At 37.9% G+C, this 27,911-nt stretch overlaps 1 protein-coding gene across 1 annotated transcript; it reads right to left on the reverse strand.

Moving 5' to 3' along the window:
• Nucleotides 1-354: 354 nt before the first annotated feature.
• On the reverse strand, nt 355-27,911 carry LOC148163719 (acyl-CoA-binding domain-containing protein 5-like). The gene is made up of 11 exons (XM_088025707.1): nt 27,867-27,911; nt 26,181-26,253; nt 21,080-21,194; nt 20,952-20,984; nt 16,897-17,031; nt 14,845-15,048; nt 13,206-13,216; nt 12,623-12,884; nt 8,996-9,195; nt 1,225-1,269; nt 355-901 (listed from the first exon to the last, which is right to left on the reverse strand). The coding sequence occupies exons 2-11, from the start codon at nt 26,226-26,228 to the stop codon at nt 788-790; spliced, it is 1,167 nt and encodes a 388-aa protein (XP_087881833.1). The 5' UTR covers nt 26,229-26,253; nt 27,867-27,911; the 3' UTR covers nt 355-787.

Consider the following 27,911-nt stretch of genomic DNA (forward strand, 5'->3'; position numbering starts at 1 on the left):
TTTGATAGCAAATACAGTTAATTAGGGACTTGGGTTCTTTGGTAGAAGAACAGCATACCCATAATTATTTAAACTTGTAGATTTTTAAAAATGTGTCTCTATTGCACATATTTGAGATGGCACTTAAAATTATCAAATATCCTATTTCTTCTCCCCATCTGTTGTTATTTAATGGGACATGGTGATGAAAACACCAAAAACATAGTAAGTGAGGCCATGAGTGGGGTAAACGATGGTCTATATGCCCAGCCATGTGAAGTAATTCAGTTTACGTAGTGTCTAAAAAAAAATGCTTTAATGAACCCAAGAGATTGAGCCTCAGGTTATTCCTAACCTAGACAATCTCAGAGCCCTTTCAAGGATCCCAATCTATTATTCTCAGGCCTATTTGAGGTATCTCCTGGCATCCCAAACTGGAATATTGGCCCTCAAATTAGAAAAATCTCTATTTCTAGAGATAGTCAACACCAGGCTAAAAGTCTTCTGAAATGTCAATGTCCAGTTCAAAGAGCATGCAGGCATTATTTGTTTCCCTACCTATTGTCTGTGGTCCTTTAATGTTAGCAAAGAGCCCAAAATAACCATCAGACTTTAATTTTTTTAAGTCTAACAGGTACTAGAAATCCACTAGGTATCATTTCCAAGATAGTTCAGTCTCGGGATCGGTACAGAATGGCCAGTCTGACAATACATCTATAAAACAGACCTATCCTCTTCACTGCTATTGAAAGCTCTGTCTACTATAGATTATAAGACTCTGCAAACTATTGTCAATCATAAAACTACATTACCTTCTCCTTCTTTGATAATATAAATGCACCAACCACTGGGCAATAAAAGACCATATGATAGCAAAAATTAATGCACCAGGAGACATCTCGAAGGGCCACCAGGATGGTCTCTGAGAAAATAAAATAAGTTGGTCACCAGTCTATTACACACTGCATGTATAAACATAAAAACATACTATTTCATAATTTTGAAAATATAAAACTTAATAACAAATCTCAGTCCTGCTAAACAGAAGGGAGGTATGCTGTACCTAAGAGCATAATTCAGTAAGTAGACTCCCAGGAGTACTTCAGACTTAAACATATAACAAGTATATTGTAACTTCAAAGCTCTAGAGGGTAGGTTTCATTTGGAATACTTTAAGAACCTTGTATACCTAAATTTATTTTAAGTTATTTGAAACCCTGGGACTTAGACTTAAGAACTTCTTACCTGTGACGGAGGCTGATTACTGGTCTGTAATGTGGACGATTTTGCCTATAAATACAAATGAAAGTGATTTAGCTTGGACAAAATGAGAAAAAATAGTAATTTTTCTATTTCCTATCTTTTTTTTTAAAGGCTAAAATATTAGTTTATTCTGCTAACCATGCTTCAATTGTCCTAAAACCCATACTGGCCAAATAACAAGGTCCCCAAAATTGCTGGCCAAATAAATACCTTTGACATTTTATATTTTATAGTTCAAATTATATAAAATTATCAAAATAAAACCTCAAACTAATCTAAACCATTACTTCTTTTATACTGTTATTACATTACTTAATCAACTTTTCTTATTCTTTAATTTCCAAAAAAATTACCAATTTACAAACACATCTGAGAACTGCAGCCTTGATTATTATTAAAATTATAAATCATATGGGGAACCCGCGTGGCTCAGTCCTTAAGTGTCTGCCTTCGGCTCAGGTCACGATCCCAGGGTCCTGAGATCGAGCCCTGCATCGGGCTCCCTGCTCGGCGGGAAGCCTGCTTCTCCCTCTCCCATTCCTCCTGCTTGTGTTCCTGCTCTCACTATCTCTCTCCCTGTGTCAAATAAATAAATAAAATCTTTAAAAAAATTATAAATCATATCCAAAGATGTTTTGAAAATTTATGAAAAACTATAGCACAAGAGGTATGATAAATATGAGAAATGAACTGTTAGTGTTGTAGGTTTATTTTTTAAATTTTTTTCCAGCTTTATTAAGATATAATTTGAGGGGCGCCTGGGTGGCTCAGTCGTTCGGCATCTGCCTTCGGCTCAGGTCATGATCCCAGGGTCCTGGGAAAGAGCCCCGCATGGGGCTCCTGGCTCCGCAGGAAGCCTGCTTCTCCCTCTCCCACTCCCTCTGCTTCTATTCCCTCTCTCGCTGTGTCTCTCACTGTCAAATAAATAAAATCTTTAAAAAAAGATATAATTTGAGATATAATTAATATATATGTGTGATAATTTGATACATACACATATTGTGAAATGATTACCATAATCAAGTTAATTAACACATCCCTGACCTCACAGGGTTACCTTTCCTGCGCGGAGGAATACTGTCGGTTTTTCAATGAGATGTATAAACTAAGCAGAAAAATTTCAACTTAATTGAGGAAATTTATATTCCAACTTGGCTCATCCAGAAAACAAGTTTCCTTATACTAATTGTTGGAAACTTATTACTCTAGTTTCTCCATTTATTATAACTTCATAGAAATGGTATGAAAATTAATAAGATCATTCATTGATTCATTCATTCATTCAGTAAATGTTTACTCAGCGTCTGTTATGTACCAGTTACTACTCTGGGTATTAGAAATGCAACAGGGAACAAAATGACAAAAAGTGCTGCCCTAATGGAGCTTATACTGTAATGGAGAGATACAAATAATAATGAACAAATTAGTGAAATATACAGTATATCAGGTAGTGATAAACACCATAAAGAAAAATAAAACAGGAGGGAGGAAAAAAAGATAAAGGAAAACAAGGAGAGGAAATGAGACATGTTGGAGAGGAGAGTCTTGCAATTTTATTTATTTATTTATTTATTTTTAATTTATCTATTTTTTAATTTTTTTTAAGATTTTATTTAGTTATTCATGAGAGACAGAGAGAGAGGGAGGCAGAGGGAGAAGCAGGGTCCCAAGGAGCAGGGAGCCCAATGCGGGACTTGATCCCAGGACCCCGGGATCATGCCCTGACCCGAAGGCAGACGCTTAACCATCTGAGCCACCCAGGTGCCCAAGTCTTACAATTTTAAATAGGGTGGTCAGAATTGCTATTCAACGTAGTATTAGAAGTCCTAGCCACAGAAATCAGACAACAAAAAGAAATCAAAGGCATCCAAATCGGCAAAGAAGTCAAACTCTCACTGTTTGCAGATGATATGATACTTTATGTGGAAAACCCAAAAGATTCCACCCCAAAACTGCTAGAACTCATACAGGAATTCAGTAAAGTGGCAGGATGTAAAATCAATCCACAGAAATCAGTGGCATTCCTATACACCAACAACAAGACAGAAGAGAGAGAAATTAAGGAGTCGATCCCATTTACAATTGCATTCAAAACCATAAGATACCTAGGAATAAATTTGACCAAAGAGGCAAAGGATCTGTACTCAGAAAACTATAAAATACTCATGAAAGAAATTGAGGAGGACACAAGGAAATGGAAAAACGTTCCATGCTCATGGATTGGAAGAACAAACATTGTGAAGATGTCAATGCTACCTAGAGCAATCTACACATTCAATGCAATCCCTATCAAAATACAATCCACTTTTTTCAAAGAAATGGAACAAATAATCCTAAAATTTGTATGGAACCAGAAAAGACACTGAATAGCCAGAGGAATGTTGAAAAAGAAAAGCAAAGCTGGCGGCATCACAATTCCGGACTTCCAGCTCTATTACAAAGCTGCCATCATCAAGACAGTATGGTACTGGCACAAAAACAGACACATAGATCAATGGAACAGAATAGAGAGCTCAGAAATGGACCCTCAACTCCATGGTCAACTAATCTTTGACAAAGCAGGAAAGAATGTCCAATGGAAAAAAGACAGTCTCTTCAACAAATGGTGTGGGGAAAATTGGACAGCCACATGCAGAAGAATGAAACTGGACCATTTCCTTACACCACACACAAAAATAGACTCAAAATGGTTGAAAGACCTCAATGTGAGACAGGAGTCCATCAAAATCCTAGAGGAGAACACAGGCAGCAACCTCTTCGACCTCAGCTGCAGCAACTTCTTCCCAGAAACATCGCCAACGGCAAGGGAAGTGAGGGCAAAAATGAACTATTGGGATTTCATCAAGATAAAAAGCTTTTGCACAGCAAAAGAAATAGTCCACAAAACCAAAAGACAACCGACAGAATGGGAGAAAATATTTGCAAATGACATATCAGATAAAGGGCTAGAATCCAAAATCTATAAAGAACTTATCAAACTCAACACCCAAAGAACAAATAATCCAATCAAGAAATGGGCAGAAGACATGAACAGACATTTTTCCAAAGAAGACATCCAAATGGCCAACAGACACATGAAAAAGTGCTCCACATCGCTCGGCATCAGGGAAATCCACATCAAAACCTCAGTGAGATACCACCTCACACTAGTCAGAATGGCTAAAATGAACAAGTCAGGAAACGAAAGATGTTGGCGGGGATGTGGAGAAAGGGGGACCCTCCCACACTGTTGGTGGGAATGCAAGCTGGTGCAACCACTCTGGAAAACAGTATGGAGGTTCCTCAAAAAGTTGAAAATAGAGCTACCATAGGATCCAGCAATTGCACTACTGGGCATTTACCCCAAAGATACAAATGTAGGGATCTGAAGGGGTACATGCACCCCAATGTTCATAGCAGCAATGTCCACGATAGCCAAACTGTGGAAAGAGCCAAGATGTCCATCGACAGATGAATGGATAAAGAAGATGTGGTGTATATATATACAATGGAGTATTACGCAGCCATCAAAAGGAATGAGATCTTGCCATTTGGAACGACGTGGAAGGAACTGGAGGGTGTTATGCTGAGTGAAATAAGTCAATCAGAGAAAGACATGTATCATATGACCTCACTGATATGAGTGAGGAATTCTTAATCTCAGGAAACAAACTGAGGGTTGCTGGAGTGGGGGTGGGAGGGATGGGGTGACTGGGTGATAGACACTGGGGAGGGTATGTGTTATGGTGAGCGCTGAGAATTGTGCAAGACTGATGAATCACAGATCTGTACCTCTGAAACAAATAATGCAATATATGTTAAGAAAAAAAAAGAAGATAGCAGGAGGGGAAGAATGAAGGGGTAAATTGGAGGGGGAGATGAACCATGAGAGACGATGGACTCTGAAAAACAAACTGAGGGTTCTGGAGGGGATGAGGGTGGGGGGATGGGTTAGCCTGGTGATGGGTATTCAAGAGGGCACGTTCTGCGTGGAGCACTGGGTGTTATGCACAAACAATGAATTAGGGAACACTACATCACAAACTAATGATGTAATGTATGGTGATTAACATAACAATAAAAAATTTAGAGAAAAAAAATAGGGTGGTCAAAGAAGGCTTTGCTGACACTGGAGCAAAGACCTAAACAAAGAAAACTATGCTCTGTGGCTAAGGGGGCAGGGTCAGGGGGTTGAGGAGAACAATCTTCAGTAGAGAGGAAGAGCAAGTGCAAAGACCAAGGGTGGGAGGGCGCCTGCGGGCAAGTTCGAGGTACAGCACAGAGGCTTGTATACTGAACCAACAGCAGAAGTGGTAAGGAGGAGACAGGCTTTAAATTTCCTTCTTAGAAGTCACATAATCTCAAGGACCCCAGTACCCAGGATGACTATACCTTACAGGTACAACTAAATTAGTTGCCTCCAGATGTTGCATTAGTCCTCACAGACCATTAAGGTGTTAAAGAAGAGTATAATCAAGTTGCAGGTGCTGAAAGAATCTAGACAAGGGAATGATCTTATGATATTATTTGTAATTGTACCTTGCAGGCATAACGATATATTTTAAAGATTTACTTATTTATTTGAAAGAGAGAGTGCGCACGCGCAAGCATGCAGCAGGGAAGGGCAGAGGCAGAGAGAGAGAGAGAGAGAGAATCTTGAGCAGACTGCTGCTGAGCACAGAGCCCGATGCGGAGCCCGATGTGGGGTTCGATCTCACGACCCTGAGATCATGACCCGAGCCAAAACGAAGAGTCAGATGCTTAACCGATTAAACCACTTAGATGCCCCAAGGCATAATAATATTTACCCGGGAGATTTACCTTATGGCACTTTCTTCAGAATAAAGGATAGATTTACAAAATTGGGATCCCTGGTATATGCTGACTTAACTAAGGTCACGTTAGTCCACGTGAATTTGAATGGAATTCAAGGTGACCAAATCCCAATGTGATGACACTATTCTCATCAAAGCAGCAACTACTAACAAATACTAAGGTAGAGTCAGAACTATTAAATGGTAACTATTAGCAGATTTTTTTTTCTATGTAATGAAGGCCTGGAAAGATAAATGAAGATTCCCAAGGACCCTTTCTTCCATCTACGCAGCACTAGCACTAGCTGTATAAGTAGCATTATAATTTTTTGGTTTAATGATATTTATCCATACACGTTGTTAAAAAAAAAAATCAGGGACACGTGTGAAAGCACAGTAAGGAAGACTTTCTTCAATGGAGTAGGGGCTATCACTATGGGCATAGGGACTTCTACAGTAGGGGGAGACGGAGGGGGTTCAACTCCCAACGCAGCATGGGCGAGGGGGAATTTCGTATCAAGGAGTAGGGCTGGGATCAGTGGATGGAAAATCCTAACAGGAAACATCAGGGATAAGGAAGATTCTGGCTAAACAGACCTAACAGGATTCGTGCTGAAAACGAGCCAGGGCGATCTCAGACATCACCTGGGCTTGGTGGAGGATGAGGAGCCCGCCCGGTTCAACTGACAGAGCAGGGTTCTTGATAAAACTGGATTTTACAAGGCAGAAGTGGAGAGATGGGCCTGAGAGAAAGTGCAGGAGTCTGACAAAAGTTTAGTCGACCAATGAATTTTTGTTGGTATCAGTGGCTTTTACATATTTAGAAGTTCTATTTATCATTCTATGGCTAGATTAACCTAAGGATTACTGACTTTTTTTTTAAAGATTTTATTTATTTATTTATTTGACAGAGAGAGACACAGCGAGAGAGGGAACAGGAGCAGGGGGAGTGGGAGAGGGAGAAGCAGGCTTCCCGCCAAGCAGGGATCCCCTTGCGGGGCTCGATCCCAGGACCCTGGGATCATGACCTGAGTCGAAGGCAGACGCTTAACGACTGAGCCACCCGGGCGCCCCTACTGAATTTTTTGGAAAAGATGTTTGAAAGGAAAAAATCCCATACAGTTGCAACCATTGCAAAGGAAATATGAAGACAGAAAATTATTTAAGTGAGGTCCTCTCTAAGGCTGTGAACTTCCTGAGGGAGGAAACCAAGCTGGCTTACTATCATCGCTATTATCGTCACCATCATCATGTCATGTGACAATAGGTAAATGTCACATGAGTGTTCCAGGCACTGTACTATGTATTTTACTTAATTCTCTGAACAATCCTGGGGCTCCTGGGTGGCTCAGCCGTTAAGCGTCTGCCTTCGGCTCAGGTCATGATCTCAGGGTCTTGGGATCGAGCCCCACATCGGGCTCCCTGCTCAGTGGGAAGCCTGCTTCTCCCTCTCCCACTCCCCCTGCTTGTGCTCCCTCTCTCCCTGTGTCTCTCTGTCAAATAAATAAATAAAATCTTTAAAAAAATATTCTCTGAACAATCCTATGCGATAGGCATTACCAGTATTTCCATTTTATCGATAAGGAAACTGAGGCATAGGGAAGTAAAGTAACCCGACTGAAGACCACACAGTAAGTGGCAGAGCTATGATTTGAATCCAGGTAGTTTGTTCCAAGCTCTGCTACACAGCGCTATCTCCCATTTCCTTTATGCGTCCACTGCCCAGAAAAGTATCCGGTGTGTGGCCATTCAACAAATATTTATCGAGTGCATGAGTCTCAGGCAGCTTACCGTGATGGAAAGTGCACTGCATGAGAAATCTGGAAAGTTTAGGTATAGAGCGGGCTCTGCATCAATCTCACCTTCTTCCTCTGCTGAACTAGAGGTATTGAACTAAGTTTCCTTCAGTTCTACAATCTGCTACTATTCTATCATCAATTTCTTTCTTTTTGTCATCCAAATGAATTATGCAAATTTTAAGGAAAAAGTCTATACATGTCAGAATCTTTTTTTTATTTGCTTTATGTAAGCCAAGAATAAAACACTTGTAAAGAAAAAAATTAAAAGAATTTTTAGCAGAATTTCCATACCATTAAAAACATTAAGTGTAAACAATATACTCTTTAAAAAAGTCACAGAATAGGAGCACCTGGGTGGCTCAGTTGGTTAAGTGCCTGCCTTTGGCTCAGGGCATGATCCCGGGGTCCTGGGATTGAGTCCCACGTTGGACTCCTTACTCAGCAGGGAGTCTGCTTCTCCCTCTGCCTCTGCCCCTCCCCGCTTCTCTCTCTCGCTCTCAAATAAAAACTCTTAAAAAAAAGATTTTACTTTCAAGTAATCTCTACACCCAACATGGGGCCTGAACCCTCAACCCCAACATCAAGAGACCAACACTCTCTGACTGAGCCAGCCAGGCGCCCCTTAACAGCACTTATCCTTCTAATACTAAGCTACCCTACTTCTACCTCCAACATGGTACTGGTAATTTTACATTAGAAAACTTTTTTTATTAAGTGGCAGTTCGCTTTTGGGTCAGCCTTTTTTTTTCAAGACTTTGTTTTGTTTTGTTTTAAAGTAATCTCTACACCCAACATGGGGACCGAACTTACAACCCTGAGATCAAGAGACGCATGCTCTACCGACTGAGCCAGCCAGGCACCCCTGGGTAAGTCTTTTCTTAAGTAAACAATATTTTCAAACGTAGATCCTTTTTATTTAATTTTTTAAAATTACTTTATTTTTTAAAAGTAATCTCTCTGCCCTACATGGGGCTTGAACTCACAACACAGAGATCAAGCGTTGCATGTTCTATCGACTGTGCCAGGCAAGCACTCCTGTCTTTTTTATTGTTTTAAAAATCATTACATTACATTGATTTGTGTAAATCTGATCAACACAGATTACACTTATCTGCTGTTTTACAGGATCGGCAGTGGAGGAACACAAATTCGAAAGCTCACCTGCGAAGCCGTTAGTGTTTCCAGTTTATGAAGTCTCTGAAGGATGTTCTGCATGTCCTCCTGCAGGCGCAGGAGGACGAGACCAATCTGTTCATTGAGGCTGCCTCTTGACCCTCTGTCGGAGCCCCAGCGTTCCCCATCACCTCTGCTTCCTACTTGCCGACCCTTGGGTCCTTCGCTCATGTATGGCAGTGTATGCCCTATTTTAAGACAGCAAAATAAGGGAGTTTTAAATAATTGTTATAGAAGTAGCAACAGTGCGTTTTACTCATTTTCCTCTATTATTTCTTTGAGTTCTAAATCTCCAAAGTGGAGTGGAAGCAATCAGGAAGTACACAAAAGACAGAGAGAAAAGAAGTAGATATATAAGCTTCTATTTGTATTAATATACTCAATGTTTTTCTTGCTAAGGTTTTATAATGTACTTATTACACTAGCACATGACGAAATGCATGTAATTCACACATAATTTACATACTTGGGGTGCATTCTCAAAAATTCCTTACTAATGGGGCACCTGGGTGGCTCAGTCGTTAGGTGTCTGGCTTCAGCTCAGGTCATGGTCTCAGGGTCCTGGGATCGAGCCCCACATCGGGCTCTCTGCTCGGCGGGAAGCCTGCTTCTCCCTCTCCCACTCCCCCTGCTTGTGTTCCTGCTCTTGCTGTCTCTCTCTCTGTCACATAAATAAATAAAATATTTTTAAAAAAATTAAAAATTAAAAAATAAATTCTTGCCCAAATTTCTGATTTCTTTAGGAAAAACAGAATCAAAAAAGAAGAATTACTGGGTCAAAGGATGACAACTCTGTAGAGGTTCTTTTTTTTTTTTTTTTTTTTTGAGAGCCAGAGAGAGCATGAGCAGGGGGAGGAGCAGAGGGAGAGGGAGAAGCAGACTCCTCACTGAGGGTGCCTGATGCAGGGCTCGATCCCAGAACACTGGGATCATTACCTGAGCTGAAGGCAGATGCCCAACCCACTGAGCCATGCAGGCGCCCCTTTGTAGAGGTTCTCAATGAGTGTTGCCAAGTTATTTTTCAGAAAGGCTGTAACAGTTTTACATTGCAGCATATAAAAAGTACTACTGTGAGAAATGGAATATTACAAGTTCTTATCTGTTTGCTAATACAGCAGGTAAGTTTTGTTTGTTTGTTTTAAATAATAAATAGGAAACTGTTTACCTCGTTGCCCTGTGGCACCCTGGAGCCCTAGAGCGGCAGCAGGATTCCCAAAGGTGAGCTTGCTTCAAGCAGTGTTTTTGTAAAAGTGGTCTTGCTAGAGAAACGGAACTGGGGCTGTTTACCAGGTGAAACCCCAAAGAGAACACCGAGGTGTTTATGCCATTTCAAGACTTTACTCTTGTATTGAAGGGAAGTAAGTTTTGAAGTGGTTCTTCAGCTTTCAGGAAAGGACCACTTCAGCTATTGGTATGGAATTTGCAAGGGGGAAAAAAGTGGGAAATCTGGTTGGAGGCTTGGTTTTTTTCCTGCATCCCTAAGAGCCTGAGATATTCTGTGAGGGCCTGTCGGAGGGTACAGAAGGCCCTAGAGAATTAGTCCCATCTCTGCTCACTTTACCATATCCTATGTCACAGTCAGCTTTCAAACCAGCCTTCACAAAGACAGGATTAATCAGACCATTCCCATGTGATGGTAATCCCCACCTCCAGTCACACAATCCAACGATTCATTTTTTTCCTTTCGGAGCACTTATCACCATTTGCAACCAATCTGAATTATTTGCTTATTCACTGTCAGCTCCCCTTTACTAGAACATGAGCTCTGTGGAAGGAGGGACTATCTCGTTCTCTACAGCATCCCCAGGAACCCAGAACAGAGCCTGACAAAGAACAGCTCAATAATACTTGTTCAATCCTGAGGCAGATTTACTGTGAAGCTCGTGAAGCTTAACTTCAGGGTCTGGCACTTTTATGAACCCCTGTGATTGCCGGGAGTTGTGGTGTTTTATAGGTGGGGTGAAGTCAGGTTATAAATCGGAAGCCTTTTGGGCGCATGGGTGGCTCAGTTGGTTACGCAACTGCCTTCGGCTCAGGTCATGACCCTGGAGTCCCAGGATCGAGTCCCACAGCGGGCTCCCCGCTCAGCGGGGAGTCTGCTTCTCCCTCTGACTCTCTTCCCTCGCATGCTCTCTATCTCTCATTCTCTCTCTCTCAAATAAATAAATAAAATCTTAAAAAAAATAAATTGGAAGTCTTTCATACATACAATTTTGGTAAACTGCTTAAAGAAAGGGACCTGAATCCAAGGCTCTAGTAATAGGTTGTGATCTTTCTCTTCTTCGTTTAATATTTACCATTTGGTACGTGTTCAAATGGCTAGTATTTGAACAATAATTTTCTTTCTTTTTCTTAAATATTTTATTTATATATTTGAGAGAGAGCACGAGCAGAGGGGAGGGGCAGAGAGAGAGGGAGCAGACTGCCCGCTGAGCAGGGAGCCCGATGCGGGACTCGATCCCAGGACCCTGGGATCATGACCTGAGCTGAACGCAGACACTTAACCGAGCCACCCAGGAGCCCTAAACAATAATTTTCTTAATACCATCACTTCTCTCTTTTTTCCCCCTATGTCTTCATTTGTTTTATGCAGATTTTTTTCAACCGGACACACAGATAATCCTTTCACTTTTTATGCTCTCATGAAATTATATAGGGATTTTCCTTTTTTTCAGCGAATAACATCATGATTTAATATTTGTATATATTGCAAAATAATCACCACAGTAAGTCCAGTTAATATCTGTCACCATACAGTTACAGATTGTTTTTCCTTGTGGTATCTTTTAAAATTTACTATCTTAGCAACTTTCAAATACCCAATACAGTATGATTCATGATCGTCACCATGCTGTACATCATATCCCCATGACTTCCTTATTTTAGAAGTGGAAGTTTTTACCTTTGACCCTTGTCCCATTTCACATCCCCTGCACCTCGGCCTCTGGCAGTGATCAATCTATCTATTCTCTATCTATAAGCTTAGTCTTTTTTCTTAGACTCTACATATGAGATCATATGGTATTTATCTTTCCGTTAATTCTCTTTTTGGACAGTACCTATTCATTCCTAACTTTGAACAATTATAAATTAATACATACTTACTTTTCTTCCCCATTCAACTCTATTCTGTTACCTGACCACAGTACTATTCTTAATGTTTACCTTTGTATTGTTAAATGTTCTTTATCTCTACTTCTTGATTTGTCAGCTATCTTTTCATTTAAGTAAGGAAATGTGGAAAAGACAGAATTCAAATTTTTACCTACAGTAGCAAATAAAAGCAGAAACGCAGCTAGAGGAACCTGTAAGCAATTGCTCGGGGGAAGGGGGGTGACAGAACATAAATTTGGCTACCTCGGAAAACTGCATGAAAAATGGAGAAATAGGGATGTTCCCCACCCCCCCAACCGGTACCTTCAGAGACCAAACTACTATGCCTCGTAGAATCAAAGGAGAGAACCAGGCATAAAGAAAAATGGTCATATGTTATGTAAGGATAATTTTTAACATCTCCTTTGTAGGTGGATAGTTCTAACGTCTCTCCCATCTGAAACTTTCCCGTTTTACTAATTCGTTTATAAAGAGTCAGTGAGAACAAAAAAGAATACACACCTCTCCCTCTTCTGACGTTAGGGCAGTCCCCATTTTCTCCACCCTGTCTCTCACGGTGTGGTGCTCCGCTGTTACTCTGGCCATCTTCTCCTCCATGCTTTACTTCACCTTTTCCTTCAACGGCTACCACCTGCAGTTCCCCAATGTTGCCATTTCCAGGAGATCCTTCTTCAGGAAAAGCAGAATTTTCCACGGGCTGATTGGGATCACCATCCAGGTAATATCGAAATGGTCCGTTGTTTGATGTAAAGCTGTCTAAAGACTACAAATTTAAAACAATACTTAGGTAAAAGCTATAAACATAAGTTTTTACGATAATAGAAGAATTACTGTTCCTATAAAACTTTTTTCATGTTATGATAGGAAATATTTTTCTAAAACGGTATTCATCTACTGCTTCCTTTGTGTCGGGAAGAAACGGGACGGAAATGATTTAGCCGTGAGCAAAGACTTGAGTAGTTTTGACAATGAATTGTTCTCATGGGTCAGTCATTCATCCAAGAGATTTTTTTAAAAAATGTCTAATCTTGGGAACACCTGAGTGGCTCAGACGGTTAAAAATGTCTACTCTTATTCTAGTTACTATGCTAAACTCTAAGGATAAGATGAAGAAAGAGTTAAAAATCTCTGTCTGCAAGAGGCTTCTTAGTCTTGGTAAGGGAGTGAAAGAAGTTAAGATCACTACAACATAGTTTGATAAGTGTTATGAAAAAGACAGACAATGGGCGCTCGCTACAGGAACTCACGCGAGGGGCGCCGTACTGGGACTGAGTGGAGGCTTCCTAGACGAAATGATACGAACTAAGTAACTTGGCCATAAAAAAGGAATGAAATTTGGCCATTCTCAACAACACGGATGGACCTAGAGGGTATTAGGCTAAGTGAAATAAGTCAGACGGAGAAAGACAAATACTGTATGATTTCACTTATGTGTGGAGTCTGAAAAGCAAACAAAAGCCAACAACTCTTAAATACAGAAAACTAACTGGTGGTTGCTAGAGGGGAGGTGGATGTGGCAGGGTTGGGTGAAATAGATAAAGGGGATTAACAGCTACAAACTTCCAGCTGGAAAATAAAGAAGTCTCAGAGGTGGAAAGTATAGCATAAGAAATACAGTCAACAATATTGTAATAGAGTTGTATGGTAACTACACTTATCGTGGTGAGCACCGAGTTAAGTAATGTACAGAATCATTGAATCAACATGTCGTACACCTAAAACTAATATAATATTGTATGTTAATTATATTTTAAAAAATAAGTCAGTGTGAAGAACAGATTTATTTGAAAATTATTCACTTTTCTTGACTGTCAATCAATGTTTCAAACATAGGGACTAGCTTTAAGAGTTTACCCTCTGTCTCCCCATCCCACCTCCCTCAGAATATTTACAAATATAAATATATGATAAATGACAATATTTAAATATTTTTTGATATTCAGGAATATTATATATTTTTAAAATCACAAAAATAATTTTAAATACAAATGTTTAAACATTTTATAGATATATTTTCAAAGTGATGAACATGTACATCTGCTATTAAAAGAAGTTACACAAGGGGGCGCCTGGGTGGCTCAGTCATTAAGCGTCTGCCTTCGGCTCAGGTCAGGATCCCAGGATCCTGGAATCGAGCCCCGCGTCGGGCTCCCTGCTCCGCGGGAAGCCTGCCTCTCCCTCTCCCACTCCCTCTGCTTGTGCTCCCTCCTTCGCTGTGTCTCTCTGTGTCAAATAAACAAATAAAATCTTAAAAAAATTTTTCTTTCAAAATTTTATTGTAAAATACCATGCAACACAATAAAAAAGTCTCAATAAAAATATAAAAGTTGCCCCTAATTCCACTATCTTTCAAGGCTATACACCCTTATAATATTAATAAACCCTAAGATATTCCTGAATAAGAGATTTTTATGGGAACTCCTTCATTCCTTCCTTCCTTTCTCTCTCTCTCTTCCCTCCCTCCTTTCCTCCCTCCCTTACTTCCTTCTTTCTTTTTTTCAGTAAGCTTCCTGCCCAGTACAAAGCCCAATGTGTGCTCACGACCCTGAGATCAAGACCCAAGACGAGATCAAGAGTCAAACACCCAACTTCCTGAACCACCCAGGTGCCCCCTGAATAAGAGGTTTTTAAATTCTAAACTGCTCCTAAACATCCTAAAATAATGAAAACAATATTCCATTCATGGGAAAGAGGCTGGACAGATAATTATGATGGGACAATACCTTGATGAATGCACACAGCATCTTTTCCAGTTTGCTCCAAGTTTTCATCTACAGCCTTTATTTCTTCAGCACTTCTGCCATTCAAGGAAGAACCGGCATGAATGTCATTCTGTGTATCCTGAGCAGAGTTGTCTTTATCACAGCCATTAGTAACAATGATTTCCAAATTCTTATGGTCTGCAGATTTCTTCATCATTTTCCTATCTTTTATAAGAAAGTAGGGAGATTCATAACAGTTCACAGCAGGTCAATTTCTGTATATATGTTCTAATATCAAGTAATCATTTCTCCAACCTACCATAATCCCTTTGATCAGTTTCCTACTTGGAACAGAGAGATGGAGTACTCCTTGAAAAGGGGTTTATTATATGCTGAGAGTGCACTCAAAACTGCTTCAGTTCCCTGTAAATCTTCTAGAAGCTATTTTATTTTATTTTATTTTATTTTATTTTATTTATTTTATTTTATATTTTATTAAGTAGGCTCCACACCCAACATGGGGCTCGAACTCACAACCCCAAGATCAAGAGTCACATGCTCTACCAACTGAGCCAGCCAGGCTTCCCTAGAACCCCTTTTAAAAGATAACCTCGCGGGGGCACCTGGGTGGCTCAGTTGGTTAAGCGGCTGCCTTCAGCTCAGGTCATGATCCCAGGGTCCTGGGATTGAGCCTTGCATCGGGCTCCCGGCTCGGCGGGAAGCCTGCTTCTCCCTCTCCCTCTCCCACTCCCCCTGCTTGTGGTTCCCTCTCTCGCGGTCTCTCTCTCTCTCTGTCAAATAAATAGATAAAATCATTAAAGATATATAAATAAATAAATAAATAAAAGATAACCTCTTAAGGTCTTTACACTCTCTCAAGCATAGGCAAACTGCCTTACAAGACCCAGCAGTACAAAGGGGTCCACACAGTAAATAAAAATATCCTTCAAAGAAGGTATTATTTGTCATATCTTTCTAGAGAGTAAAAGCAAAACTAAGTTGTGCCATTTGTTTTAGTGTCTTCCTGCCTCCCCTTTCTCAAATAGTCTTCCCAAGAATCACTGGTACTCTTACTAACAAGCCGCCCACCCCACCCCCCTGTGCAGTACTCCATGACTCCAATGTCCCCTCTTCATCAATCCAATTCTCTAGATTCCATTCTATTCTTGATAAGGTCTGAGAGTTTAACCTGTCTCCTCTCCTTGGTAACATATGCATAGTCATATGTGGAACAATACCTAAAATGAATACATTTCTTCTTTTGTTTAAGTAAATTCTGTGCTCAACATGGGGCTTGAACTCACGACTCTGAGATCAACAGTTGCATGCTCTACTGACTGAGTCAGCCAGGCGCTCCATAAAATGAATACATTTCTTTCTTTTTTTTTAAGATTTCATTTATTTATTTGAGAGGGAGAGAATGAGAGATAGAGAGCACGAGAGGGAAGAGGGTCAGAGGGAGAAGCAGACTCCTCACTGAGCAGGGAGCCCGATGCGGGACTCGATCCCGGGACTCCAGGATCATGACCTGAGCTGAAGGCAGTCGCTTAACCAACTGAGCCACCCAGGCGCCCAAAATGAATACATTTCTAATGCAGCGTTTCAGGCATTACATTTGGAGAAGTGGTCTATTCTTGTTAGTGTTCAATTCCATCTATTCTATCTATGCACAAAGTTGACTGTTCCCATACTTTTGGCCTGCAAAAAACTTGGTTATAAGGTCATTAGCCCACATCCCACCATACACACTATTCTCATACAACACCAAATCAGCCCAAACCGCTCCATATTTTATTTACTTTATTTTATTCCTTTTAAAGATTTTATTTATTTATTCGACAGAGAGATAGAGAGAGCCAGAGAGCACAAGCGGTCGGGGGGGGGGGGGGATGGCAGAGGGAGAGGGAGAAGCAGGCTCCCTGCAGAGCAGGGAGCCCGATGCGGGGCTCAGTCCCAGGACCTCAGGATCATGACCTGAGCTGAAGGCAGATGCTCCACCGACTGAGCCACCCAGGTGCCCCCATACTTTATTTACTTTAATGTTAAATTATTAGCTCATCATCCAAGGATTACCATTATCACTTTGTTCTGCTCCTTTCACTTCTTCTTGGGCCTCTACTTCCTCAGACTCAGCTCCACTATCACTGCTTTCAGCTTTACCATTAACAGTTTTGGTATTTGGAGCAGAAGTTAGAACATTACCAAGATCTAAAATATGAAATGATCACTTAATCACTAGTGCTATAACCTACAATAAGGCTGTAATTTACAAATAATAAAATCATTTGGCTAAAACTTAAAATTTTTCTTATTCTTTTCTTTGACTATAAGTATACATATATTACATAAATAAACTTCTTCAAGTATCAGTTTACAACAAAAATGACAAAGCTATCTTAAATCCTTTCTAAACAAGACAGAGAATGTTATTTTTAAGTTAATTATCAATCAAAATAGTAAAGTTAGAGATGAATGATCTTCTTTATACACAGTAAAGGAAGAGACAGTTGCTATATGCTAGCATACTGAAAACAAATATAACAATCTCATCAATATTATAATGGAACTACATTTTAAATTTCTTTCATCCTTTTATTACCTTTAAGATTTTATATTTACCGTTTTTTTAAAGCATCAGTTAATGTGATCAATCACTTAAAAAGGCACATACATTGTCCTACTGGCCAGTCAAATTTTGAGGGTAAATACGTCAGAACTTCTCAAACATTAACATGCACAGGAATCCCCTGAGATCCAGTTAAAATGCAGATTCTGAATCTGTAAGTCTGGAGTGATGGAAGATTCTACATTTCCGTAAAGCTCCCCTGTGATGCCAATGCTGTTGGTGACTGGACCTCATTTTGAGATATAAGGGAATTACATTTCCATCACTCTTTAAGATAATAAAGGCCTCCTACATGGCTACTGGCCAAAAAGAGTGGTCTCCCTCCATAAACTTTTGGGCTCATTTTCACTTACTCAAATGCATTTTGGATGCTTCCCTACATCCCAAACAACATATTAAATTTCAAAATCTCCATACATCTTAAACAGGAACAAAAGAGTAAGAACTCAACTCTACCATTGCCATTGTGTTCTACTCTCTTTTAGAGAACCATGCAGCATCATAGTTTATGAATCTCCTTGTTCTCTCCCTGACAACCAGAAAAAGCAAGACTAAGAAAAAAAAAAAAGAAACAAACAAGCAAAAGAACAAAAAACCTGAAAACAAGAAAAAAAACTAACCAAAAAAACAAAACCACACAAAAAAACCAAAGAAACGAAAACACCCACCAGTCATGGACATCTTCAACAAAACTAAGCAACAGGGAACCCCTTAAGCCCCCATCAAACGGATGGTTGTAGCAAAACTACTTGAGAGCAGCAAAAGCAGCATCACAGCAGTTCTGTGATGAGAGGTGTAGAAAGCCCAGAGAATTACTAGCAGGTCCTACTCAACATCCAAAAATCAGTTAATGTAATACACCACACTAACAGAATAAAGGACAAAAGCCACATGATTATCACAATAGATGCAGATAAAGCATTGACAAAAATCAAATACTTTCATGATAATAATGCTGAAGAAATTAAACATACAAGAGAATTTCCTCAATCTGATAAAGGGCATCTACAAAAGTTCACAACGAGCCTCATAATTAATGTTAAATGACTGAATGTTTTTCGCTCCTAAAATAAGGAAGAAAACAAAGAGGTCTGCTTTTGCCATCTCTATTTAGTATGGTACTGGAAGTTCTTGCCATGGCAATTAGATAAGAAAAATAAGTAAAAGGCATCCAGATTGAAAAGGAAAAAGTAAAATGGCCTCTGTTTGCAAATGACATGCTCTTGTATACATGAAATCCTAAGGAATCTACAAAAAAACCCTATTAGAACTAACAAAGGGTTCAGTGAGACTGCAGGATACAAGATCAATAAACAAAACAAAAAAGAAACAAACAAACAAAAAAAACAGATTGTATTTCTACAATCTAACAGTGAACAGTCCAAAAATGAAATTAGAAAATAATCTATAATAGCAGCAGAAAGAATAAAATGCTCAGCAGTACACTTGACAAAAGAAGGTGTAAGAATTTTATACTGCAAATGACAAAACATTGCCGAAAGAAATTAAAAAACTAAACAAATGGATTGGAAGACAATACTGTTGTGATGACAATACTCCTCAAAATGACCTACAATTCGTTGCAATCCCTATCAGCATCCCAGGTGACCCTTTCTGCAAAAAAATGACAAGCTGATTCTGTAATTCAAATGGAAATGCAAAGGATCCAGGATGGTCAAAACAATCCTGAAAAAGGACAAAGTTGGACAGTTCATACTTCCTGATTTCAAAACTATGTATGTATACTATGAAAAAGCCTGTATGACAAAGATACATCTGTTCTACTGGGCCTAAGCGGCTACTTTTAATACCACTCTCTGTTAAAAAAAAAAAAAAGGTCAAGATTGCAAACTATGAAACACCCATATACTTTGACCTTGGCTATTAGATTTCTAATATTATTTCTTACAGATATACCTACCCATATATTAAATGACATTTGTACAGGGTTACTTTCAGCAGCATTTTTTGAAGATTAGAAGAGGAAACAAATATAAAACTGTATGTTAACTCTACTGAAATTAAAATAAAAAACTCAACCTTCCCTTAGAATGTTACAGGTTAAATAAATTATGGTATAGGTCCACATCCCTTATAACCATTGGATCCAGATATGATTTAAAATCCAGTTTTCTAATTTTGCAAAGGTCATATACTATAGGTACTATATATTATATAACACCTTCAACAGAGTCTAAGGCAGCTCCCACTAAAAAACAATAATAAATAAAGTTTTGACAGCAACAAATATGAATAGTCACACTGAATAAAGATTTAAAATAGCCTCATGTCATTTCAGGTCAGGGTCTGCTGCTCAATTAGTTCACGTTCAGCTCTTAATTTTAAAGATACAAGTGGCCACATTAAAACTGTGTATAAGCCGAAAAATGTGCAAAACTGATAGAGGATTTTGGTTGCCTAAAGTAAATGTTTTGCTCTCAAATGAGTTACAAAAAAAAAATCTGATTTATCGAGCTTTTTGAATTTTTTAGATTATAGCTTAGGGATTATGGACCTGAGCCTTTATTATCATTATTCATTTTTCCTTGTCTTTACAATTAGTTGTTTAAACATTTGCCTCTGGGCCAGCTTAAATACAACTAAAAACAGATCCAGATTTATTCTCCTCTGAATCCTAGAAACATGCTTCACACAGAGGAAATACTTAATATTTTTTCTGCATTGACTAGCATGAATTATATGGAAAATTATTTGTTAAAATTTGATTCCTTTAGGCAAGTCAGCTATGGAGGATGTGGTTATATGAGCGTTATGCTCAGTGAGCATGTCAGTTACTATTGCAGACACAAACTGTAGATCTTATGACAGACAGGGAGGTAACTGTTTGCAAACCCCTAATTTCTGCCAATTAGTAAAAGATACCTTGTAAATAGGGATGCCAGAAAAATAAAACATATATAATTTTCATTTGAAGTAATTCTTACAGGCTCATTTCACTCTGCTTTCTAAAAAAAAAAAAAATTTAAAGAGCAAATGTTTACAGTTAATGCCAGCAAATTTGCCTATTATTCAACTCCTGCTAGTATGTAAAAGATAAGTCGTTCAATTCTTTCCTGAGAACACGAAATTAGAATCTAAAAACAAAGTCCAAGCTAAGTGAATTCACTGATGTCTTGTTTTAGGTTACTACACTATGTAGTTAAACCATACTATAAACATTTCCATGTTAAAATTAGCTAGAAAACCATTTTAGCCATGGCACTGTTAATCTAATCCAGAAAGTGAATCAAAGTATGATCTATCAAAATAAAATCATGAATTCTGTTACAATTCTGTATATATTTAGTGAGCCACCTGTCATGTTTTAATAATTGAAGGGTTAAAACTTAAGCATTTATAATATTTTTTAACTTTATGCAATATATTTTTGTGTGGAATGAAAACTCTTGAGTGACAAGCTTATAAGGTATATAAATTTGTGAAAAATCTTTTGGCATGTAAATTTTAAACAAAATGTTTACATGGATGTCATTATTCCTACCTTCTAAGTATTTAGAGATTTTCTCTAGTCGGACTGGCATGTGAAAGTAAAAAAAATTAGACATATAAATATTAATGCATGCATAATATATCAGTTGCTGGATTAAAAACAAGGTAAGACAGTCCAACCTGAGGTTAAATCAGAAGTTCTGCCACTCTTTTTGTTTTCTACAATTTCATAAAAAGGACCTATGACATGTAACAACTCTTCAACGTTCTCAGTCATAGGCATAGTTTCAAGAATCTGTAATCAAAAGAAACAAATCTTGTGAAATCACAAACTACTAATCTCATATACACTAGTACCAAATAATATAATATTTACAATTTATTTAGTAATATTTTTGAGATCTGATGTTCATTTATAGATTCCCCAAAGTATCTATATCAATTACATACTTAAAGTGTACACTCTTCTAGAAAAGTTTCAAGTATATTAAGGATTTAAAAGTGTCTTCATTTTGAAGACTGTGTTTTACATAGGCTTCTTTTAAAATTTTACACAATAACCTCTAAATTGTGCGTTAAAAACTAAGGGCACTAATGTTAAATACAACAGAAAATTCTGGGGTTAGAGTAAAATTATTTGTCTGTTCTTTAAGGTAGTGTTTCTAAAAGGGCACAAAAGGGAAGTAGGAAATGGTCAACACTTTCAGTCACCTTCACACCTATGGGCCAATTTAGAATCATCAAATTTAAAGAGCAAGGTAAACTAACTGAAAAGGCATTCAAATAAATAGCCATCAACTGGTAACTGATAAAAGAAAATATTTCCATATAGGACATATTTTGTAGATATTTAAAAAGAATAAGGTTAGGGTGCCTGGGTGGCTCAGTTGGTTAAGCGTTTGCCTTCAGCTCAGGTCGTGATCCCAGGGTCCTGGGATCGAATCCCACATCAGGCTCCCTGCTCCGTGGGGAGCCTGCTTCTCCCTCTGCCTCTCTCTCATTCTGTCTCTCATGAATAAATAAATAAAACCTTTAAAAAAATAAGAATTAAAAAAAAGACTAAGGTTAGCTTCGTGCACGCTGCTGGGAAAACATCTGGATTTTTTTTTTACAGGCCAAAGGTAGTTAGTGAACAGTAGTAGTATGATACCATCATTAGTTTTTTTCTCTTTTAAATAAGAAGATATAGATACATATATGTGTTTTCTGAATCAATCTACAAAACAGATTTAAAAGTAATTATCACTTAAACAATTAAAACGGAGGAATAGGGAAGACTCACTTTTCATTTTATACTTTTTTTTGATGTTTGGATTTTTTCATTTACATATATTACTTTTATTACTAAGATGAACACATTTATTACTTAAAGGAACCAAAATCCTCTATCACTTTTGCATATTTTTCAGCTTACACACAGTTTTAAAGTGGCCACTTGTATCTTTAAAATTAAGAACAAACCTCAGACTCCTCCGTCACTCTCCCTGCTTTATTGTTTGCTTACTGCCTATCTTTCGCAATACAATGTAAGCTCAGTGGAACAAGGCCTTCATCTGTTTTTCATCACTCCTGTATTCCCAACATCTAGCACATACAAGGAATTTAATACACAAGGCGGGGGTGTGTTGAGAGATTATACAGAATGAACTATGCCAGCCAAATCTCAGTCTAGGTAACTACTCCTTAACCCCAGAGAAGATTTTATTTACAGTATAGGTGAACTAAATCAAGTCAATTGGATTGTAACCTATCCAAATGAAGACTATTTGGTGAACCGAAGGGACTCGAAAAACAGCATCCAAAGCACAATAATTTTTCTAGGTTTCTCTAGCACATTTCCTTGGTATGAAACATCAATTCTGCATGACGAAAATATCCTATCAAAGGTACAGATATGCTGTATTGTAAAGCAAGCAAAGATGAAATTCCTCAGTTTTTTTGTTTTTTGTTTTTTGTTTTTTTTTTTGGTCAGATGAACACATCTTTTAATGTCATCCAAATCTCCAGTGTTCTACGCTCTGTTCAGTAGACAATCTTACAGTTTCTCAAGTGCCTCTGGCATTTTGAGGAGTGTCTTATATCTCAATCCTGAGCCTGTTGTGCAGTAGAAGAGTATAACACCCACTGTAACTTAAGGAATTAGCGCTCTGGGGAAGAAAAAAAAAAAGAAATTAGCATTCTGGTTTTTCTCTAAATCTCCAAAAGATGGTTATTATCAGTCAAGCCTTAAAAAGAGAAAGCCAATGTTCTGGACTTGTAGACCTACAGACCAGACCCTCACCCATGGTAGCTTTCAGGTTCCATCTTTTGTGAGAGTCTGTTCTAATCCTCCCTTTAGTATAGCGATTATCCCATCCTCTTAGAAATCCTGAAATAATTAGTCTGGGGTTATGCTGGGGCATTTTTTTTTTTTTAAACAAAATCACCCTAGTGATTTCAATGGGCAGCCAGAGTTGAGTATACCGATCTCTCTTTAAATCCAAAGACATACTGCATATTTTTCAAGGTCTGGCTGAATTCTCCAGAAATCCTCATTAAGAAAGCCTATAAAATTGGGGGGCGGCTGGCTGGCTCAGTCGGTAGAACATGCGACTCTTGATTTTGGGGTTGTAATTTCGAGCCCCACACTGGGTGTAGAGGTCCTTAAAAATAAAAATCTTTAAAACAAAAACAAAAAAAGATAGCCTGTAAAGTTCGTACAGAAAATAAAATTTTATATTTCCTTTTGATTATGAATCAAAATTAACTTTATTTAAAGAAGTATGGATTATTTCCCACAAACCACATTATTCTGTTCTCTCAAAGCTAAAATCCTATTAAATTATTTTAAAAGAATTTTTGATTCCAGCAACTTTTTCAGTGATATTTCACTGGACAGTTTATAAAATACAAAAAGCAATTTTCCACAAAATATTACCTATTAAAAGATATAAATTAAATTGATAAGTTCCTTAAACATTTGAAGGCAAAAGCACAGAATGAAATGTATACTAAAAAATTAATTCTAAAGAGCAATAGCACAGTGGACCATATTTACAAATATAATTTAAAAACTGGTTCAAGGGGCGCCTGGGTGGCTGAGTCGGTTGAGCGGCTGCCTTCGGCTCAGGTCACGATCCCAGGGTCCTGGAATCGAGCCCCACGTCAAGGCTCCTTCCTCGGCGGGGAGCCTGCTTCTGCCTCTCCCTCTGCCTGCCACTCCACCTGCTTGTGCTCTCCCTCTCTCTATCTCTGTCAAATAAATAAGTAAAATCTTTAAAAAATAATAATAATAAATAAAAAATAAAAATAAAAAAATAAAAACGGGTTCAATTAGTAAATTATTGCAATTAGGAAAAGTCCCGGGGCACCCAGGTGGCTCAACCGGTTAAGTGTCTGCCTTTGGCTCCTGGGATCTAGCGCAGCATCGGGCTCCCTGCTCAGCCTGCTTCTCCCTCTCCCTCTGCCTCTCCCTCTCTCTCTCAAATAAATAAATAAATAAATAGATAAAATCTTTAAAAAAATAAAAAAAGCCCCAAATTCAGTGATCAAATCTTTAGGACAATGTACTACCCCACACCATTATTTAATACATATGTATATTTTTAAGTAATCTCTACACCCAGCATGGGGCTCGAACTCACAACCCTGGGATCAGGAGTTGCATACCCTACCAACTGAGCCAGCCAGGTGCCTCTGACCCCCTGAAACATCCTTATTTAAAAGCATACAATTTTATCTGCTGATGTCCACAAAAGCAATTCTCTGAAAATACTTTCAAAAAGTAATCAAATTTTCAATTGATGGGTATCCTAACATTCCTAGATTTATCTCTAAAAGTTTACTATAAATTTTATTATATTCACCATATGAAAAATGAAATTTTAAAAGTCTGAATGGAAATAGCTGGCGTATCCTTTCAATTAGAGAAGCAGTTACGGAAATCTACAGGCACAGTTGAAGTATCTTAAGACAACTAAATGGCAGCAGTTACAGTTTAAATCCATCTCCCTCTCACTTTAAACTGTGGTACATCATTAATTAAACAAATCGTATAGGGAAAATGGGTAAATTTGACCCAATGTGTCAATTCAACTTTACATGATAGCAGTGTGTCCTAAAAATTAGAATGATATTTAAAGAAAGAAAAGGAATAGTTACCAAATCAAAAAGGGAGCCAGAGTTGCTCTCTCTGCTTTTGAAAGGCGCCTTTGTTATTTTGCTACTGATATAGTTAACAGCCAAAAGGACTAAACTCTGCCTTCTGTTATAGATAAACCAGGTCCACTAAGTAAATAAACTGCGAAAATTTAACAAAGGGCACAACTTTGAGCAGTGTAGAAGAAAACAAAATAAAACAAAACAAATGAAGCTCAATCAACCAAATAGAAATGACTTCTAGAAATTAACACTGCCAAACAATCTGGCAAAAGAAGTATTCCTTTTTACGGATTTTCTTTATGTTCACAGATAATTTATTTAAGATTATCAAACAGACCTAAATTTCACAATTTCTGATCCAGTTCCAAAATAGAAACGGTGCTTTATAAACAGACACTAAGAGTATCTTTAAAATCCAAGATTTCTTCATAAATTTGCTCCTCAAAACAATCCCTTGAACAGACAACAGTAAGGAATGCTCTCCCTCTTAATTATGAGACATTAAAAGAATCCTTATCTTATTCTGCTTCTGAAGGATCTCTGCATTCACAGAAAAAGGCTTGTTACTAAGAAGTCCTGTGATAGGAATATCTCAATTTGTGGGTCAAACTTGATGAGAACACTGAGGGGCAGGGTTGTTAACTATTTCTCCTAAGTAAAAAGTTCCAAAGCAGAAATGGTTTCAAGACAGCCCAGGTACTTCCCAGATTCCTGAGAAAGGGATTTCAGTACTTCAAAAGATTCCTATTTCCAAACTTTCTGAAGAAGTTGACAACGGAGAAAGAGAGAGAAGATGGAAAAAAAAGAAAAATCACATCACTACAATGTGATCTTAAGGAAAAAACATTGACCTTAAGATGAACATTGAGGAGACAGATAAAGCACTAATAAATTCAATAACTTAGATGTTATATCCTAATATATTATAATCTCTTTGTTCCTTAAAACAAAGCAGCTAATTTGCTTGATAACAAATTAAATTAGAGCTGCTCTGAATATTTTCATTTTCTTCCTTTTTTCTTTAACTCATGATCCTGAGATCAAGATCTGAGCTGAGATCAAGAATCAGATGCTTAACCAACTGAGCCACCCAGGTGCCCCATGAATATTTTCATTTTCTGCTGTGAATTATTTCCCCTACCTTTTTTATTTCTTCAACATATGCAATCATGGCTTCCTCTTTGGTCATATCACCCAATGAACTCCAAGCATCCCTAGAAATGAGAATATCCAAATAACAAAAAGACACATTTTCCAATGGCTCAGAATACAATTTGTAGTCAATGCTATAGGGTCATTAATTTAAATCGGGCTCTCTACTTAAAGCCTACACAAAGATATTATGCTCTCAAAGGATCACTTTAAATGTACCATCTTAAAGAAAAGGATCAGAGTAAATAAACTGTCAAATTGAATAGTATTTAAAACTAGTAAATACACAGCCCATCTATAGATTATAGACTATAGATTACAGAGACTATATTATATATAGTATAGAGCAGACACTATAGACTGTTGAAAAATATTTGCTAGGAACTCTTCAAAAATTTTATATTATAAAGAACAGTGACATAAATGAACATTTTAGAACTCTACATGAAATGAACTATCACAGCCATGTTTTAAATGAACAGAAGTTTTGCTTAAAAGTTTCCATTAATTTAAACAGGAGTCTAACTTATACACTCAAAAAATACAAGTGGTTTCCTACTTCTAAAAAACCAAAAATGTGAGGCAGAGGACATTTTTAAACCCCTAGATGATGAGAAGAGTCCTTTGAAATTTTTGCCTAAAATGAAAACCTTTCTTTTTACATATTTTTTCCAGAAGCAGTTTAAATCAACCAATGGTCATTTCTGAGGAAAAATCATAAAGTAAATCAACTTTCCTAAAACAGATTAGGTAACATACTGCTATTACATTTGACCTATTATCTATGACTATTCATAAAGAACTTAGAGGAAAGTACAGTACTAAGAAATCCTCAAAAGAGTTTAAGGACTTCCAATGCAGTGTAAAGAAATTTAGCCATTGGGCACCTGTGTGGCTCAGTCAGTTGGGCATCTGCCTTCAGCTCAGGTTGATCCCGGAGACCTAGGATCAAGCCCTGCATCGGGCTCCCTGCTCAGCAGGGAGTCTTGCTTCTCTCTCTGCCCCTCACCCTGCATATGCTCTCTCTCTCTCTCTCTCTCAAATACATAAATGGAATTAAAAAAAAAGAAAGATATTAAGCCATCAAAATGTGTGGCTCTTAAGACATGCTTCACCAATTAGCATACTCTGTTCATAACGTACAGTCTATGTTACAGAGGTATCTCCGGCTATTTTATGATTTTCTTAAGGATATTAAAAATCAAATTTCTATTCAAGTACAGTGGGACAGGAGGAACACAGCCTAGATAAAAAGTTAGCACAGCAGTCCCTTAGTCATACGCCTAGTTATCGTCTAAAGGCTCAAGGCAAACAGTGTCACTTGGCAAGTAAAGTCATTATTTTTCTTGGTAGGTACAAGAGGCAGAAGAGTTTGTTTGTTTAACTGATTTTGGGAGTTGCTCTTCTTACGATAAATAAAAAAACTCTATCAAAGGAAAGACTAACTGAAAATGATATTTTTTAATCTTTGATACACCTTTTGGTTTTATCTTCTTCTCTTCCCCAAGACTTTTCTATTTGTATGAAATTGTGTTAAAAGCACATGGAAGATAAAAATTGGATCTAGTACATTAGAACACTTCTGCTCAGACTAATACATAACCACATAAATAAGTCATATGATAATTATGTCACTAAAATAAAATCCCTTTCATAGCTCTCTATGTGAAATTACCATTTGTATCTTCCAATAGGATCCCAGAATCCAGGCCTTGAAAGT

The sequence above is a fragment of the Eumetopias jubatus genome, unplaced genomic scaffold (assembly GCF_037043125.1).
Source record: "Eumetopias jubatus isolate StellerSeaLion01/CBP00866 unplaced genomic scaffold, mEumJub1_p1.0 scaffold_8, whole genome shotgun sequence".
In the NCBI taxonomy this organism is placed as follows: domain Eukaryota; kingdom Metazoa; phylum Chordata; class Mammalia; order Carnivora; family Otariidae; genus Eumetopias; species Eumetopias jubatus.

What these genes read in the sequence shown, in the direction of transcription:
- LOC148163719 (XM_088025707.1), bottom strand. Translation starts at nt 26,228, where the DNA reads ATGACCAAAGAGGAAGCCATGATTGCATATGTTGAAGAAATAAAAAAG. An exon ending in ATGTTGAAGAAATAAAAAAG is followed by an intron (nt 21,195 to 26,180) that starts GTAGGGGAAATA and finishes TTTTGATTACAG; the next exon opens with ATTCTTGAAACTATGCCTAT. An exon ending in TAACGTCAGAAGAGGGAGAG is followed by an intron (nt 9,196 to 12,622) that starts GTGTGTATTCTT and finishes GTCTTAAAATAG; the next exon opens with GGCATACACTGCCATACATG.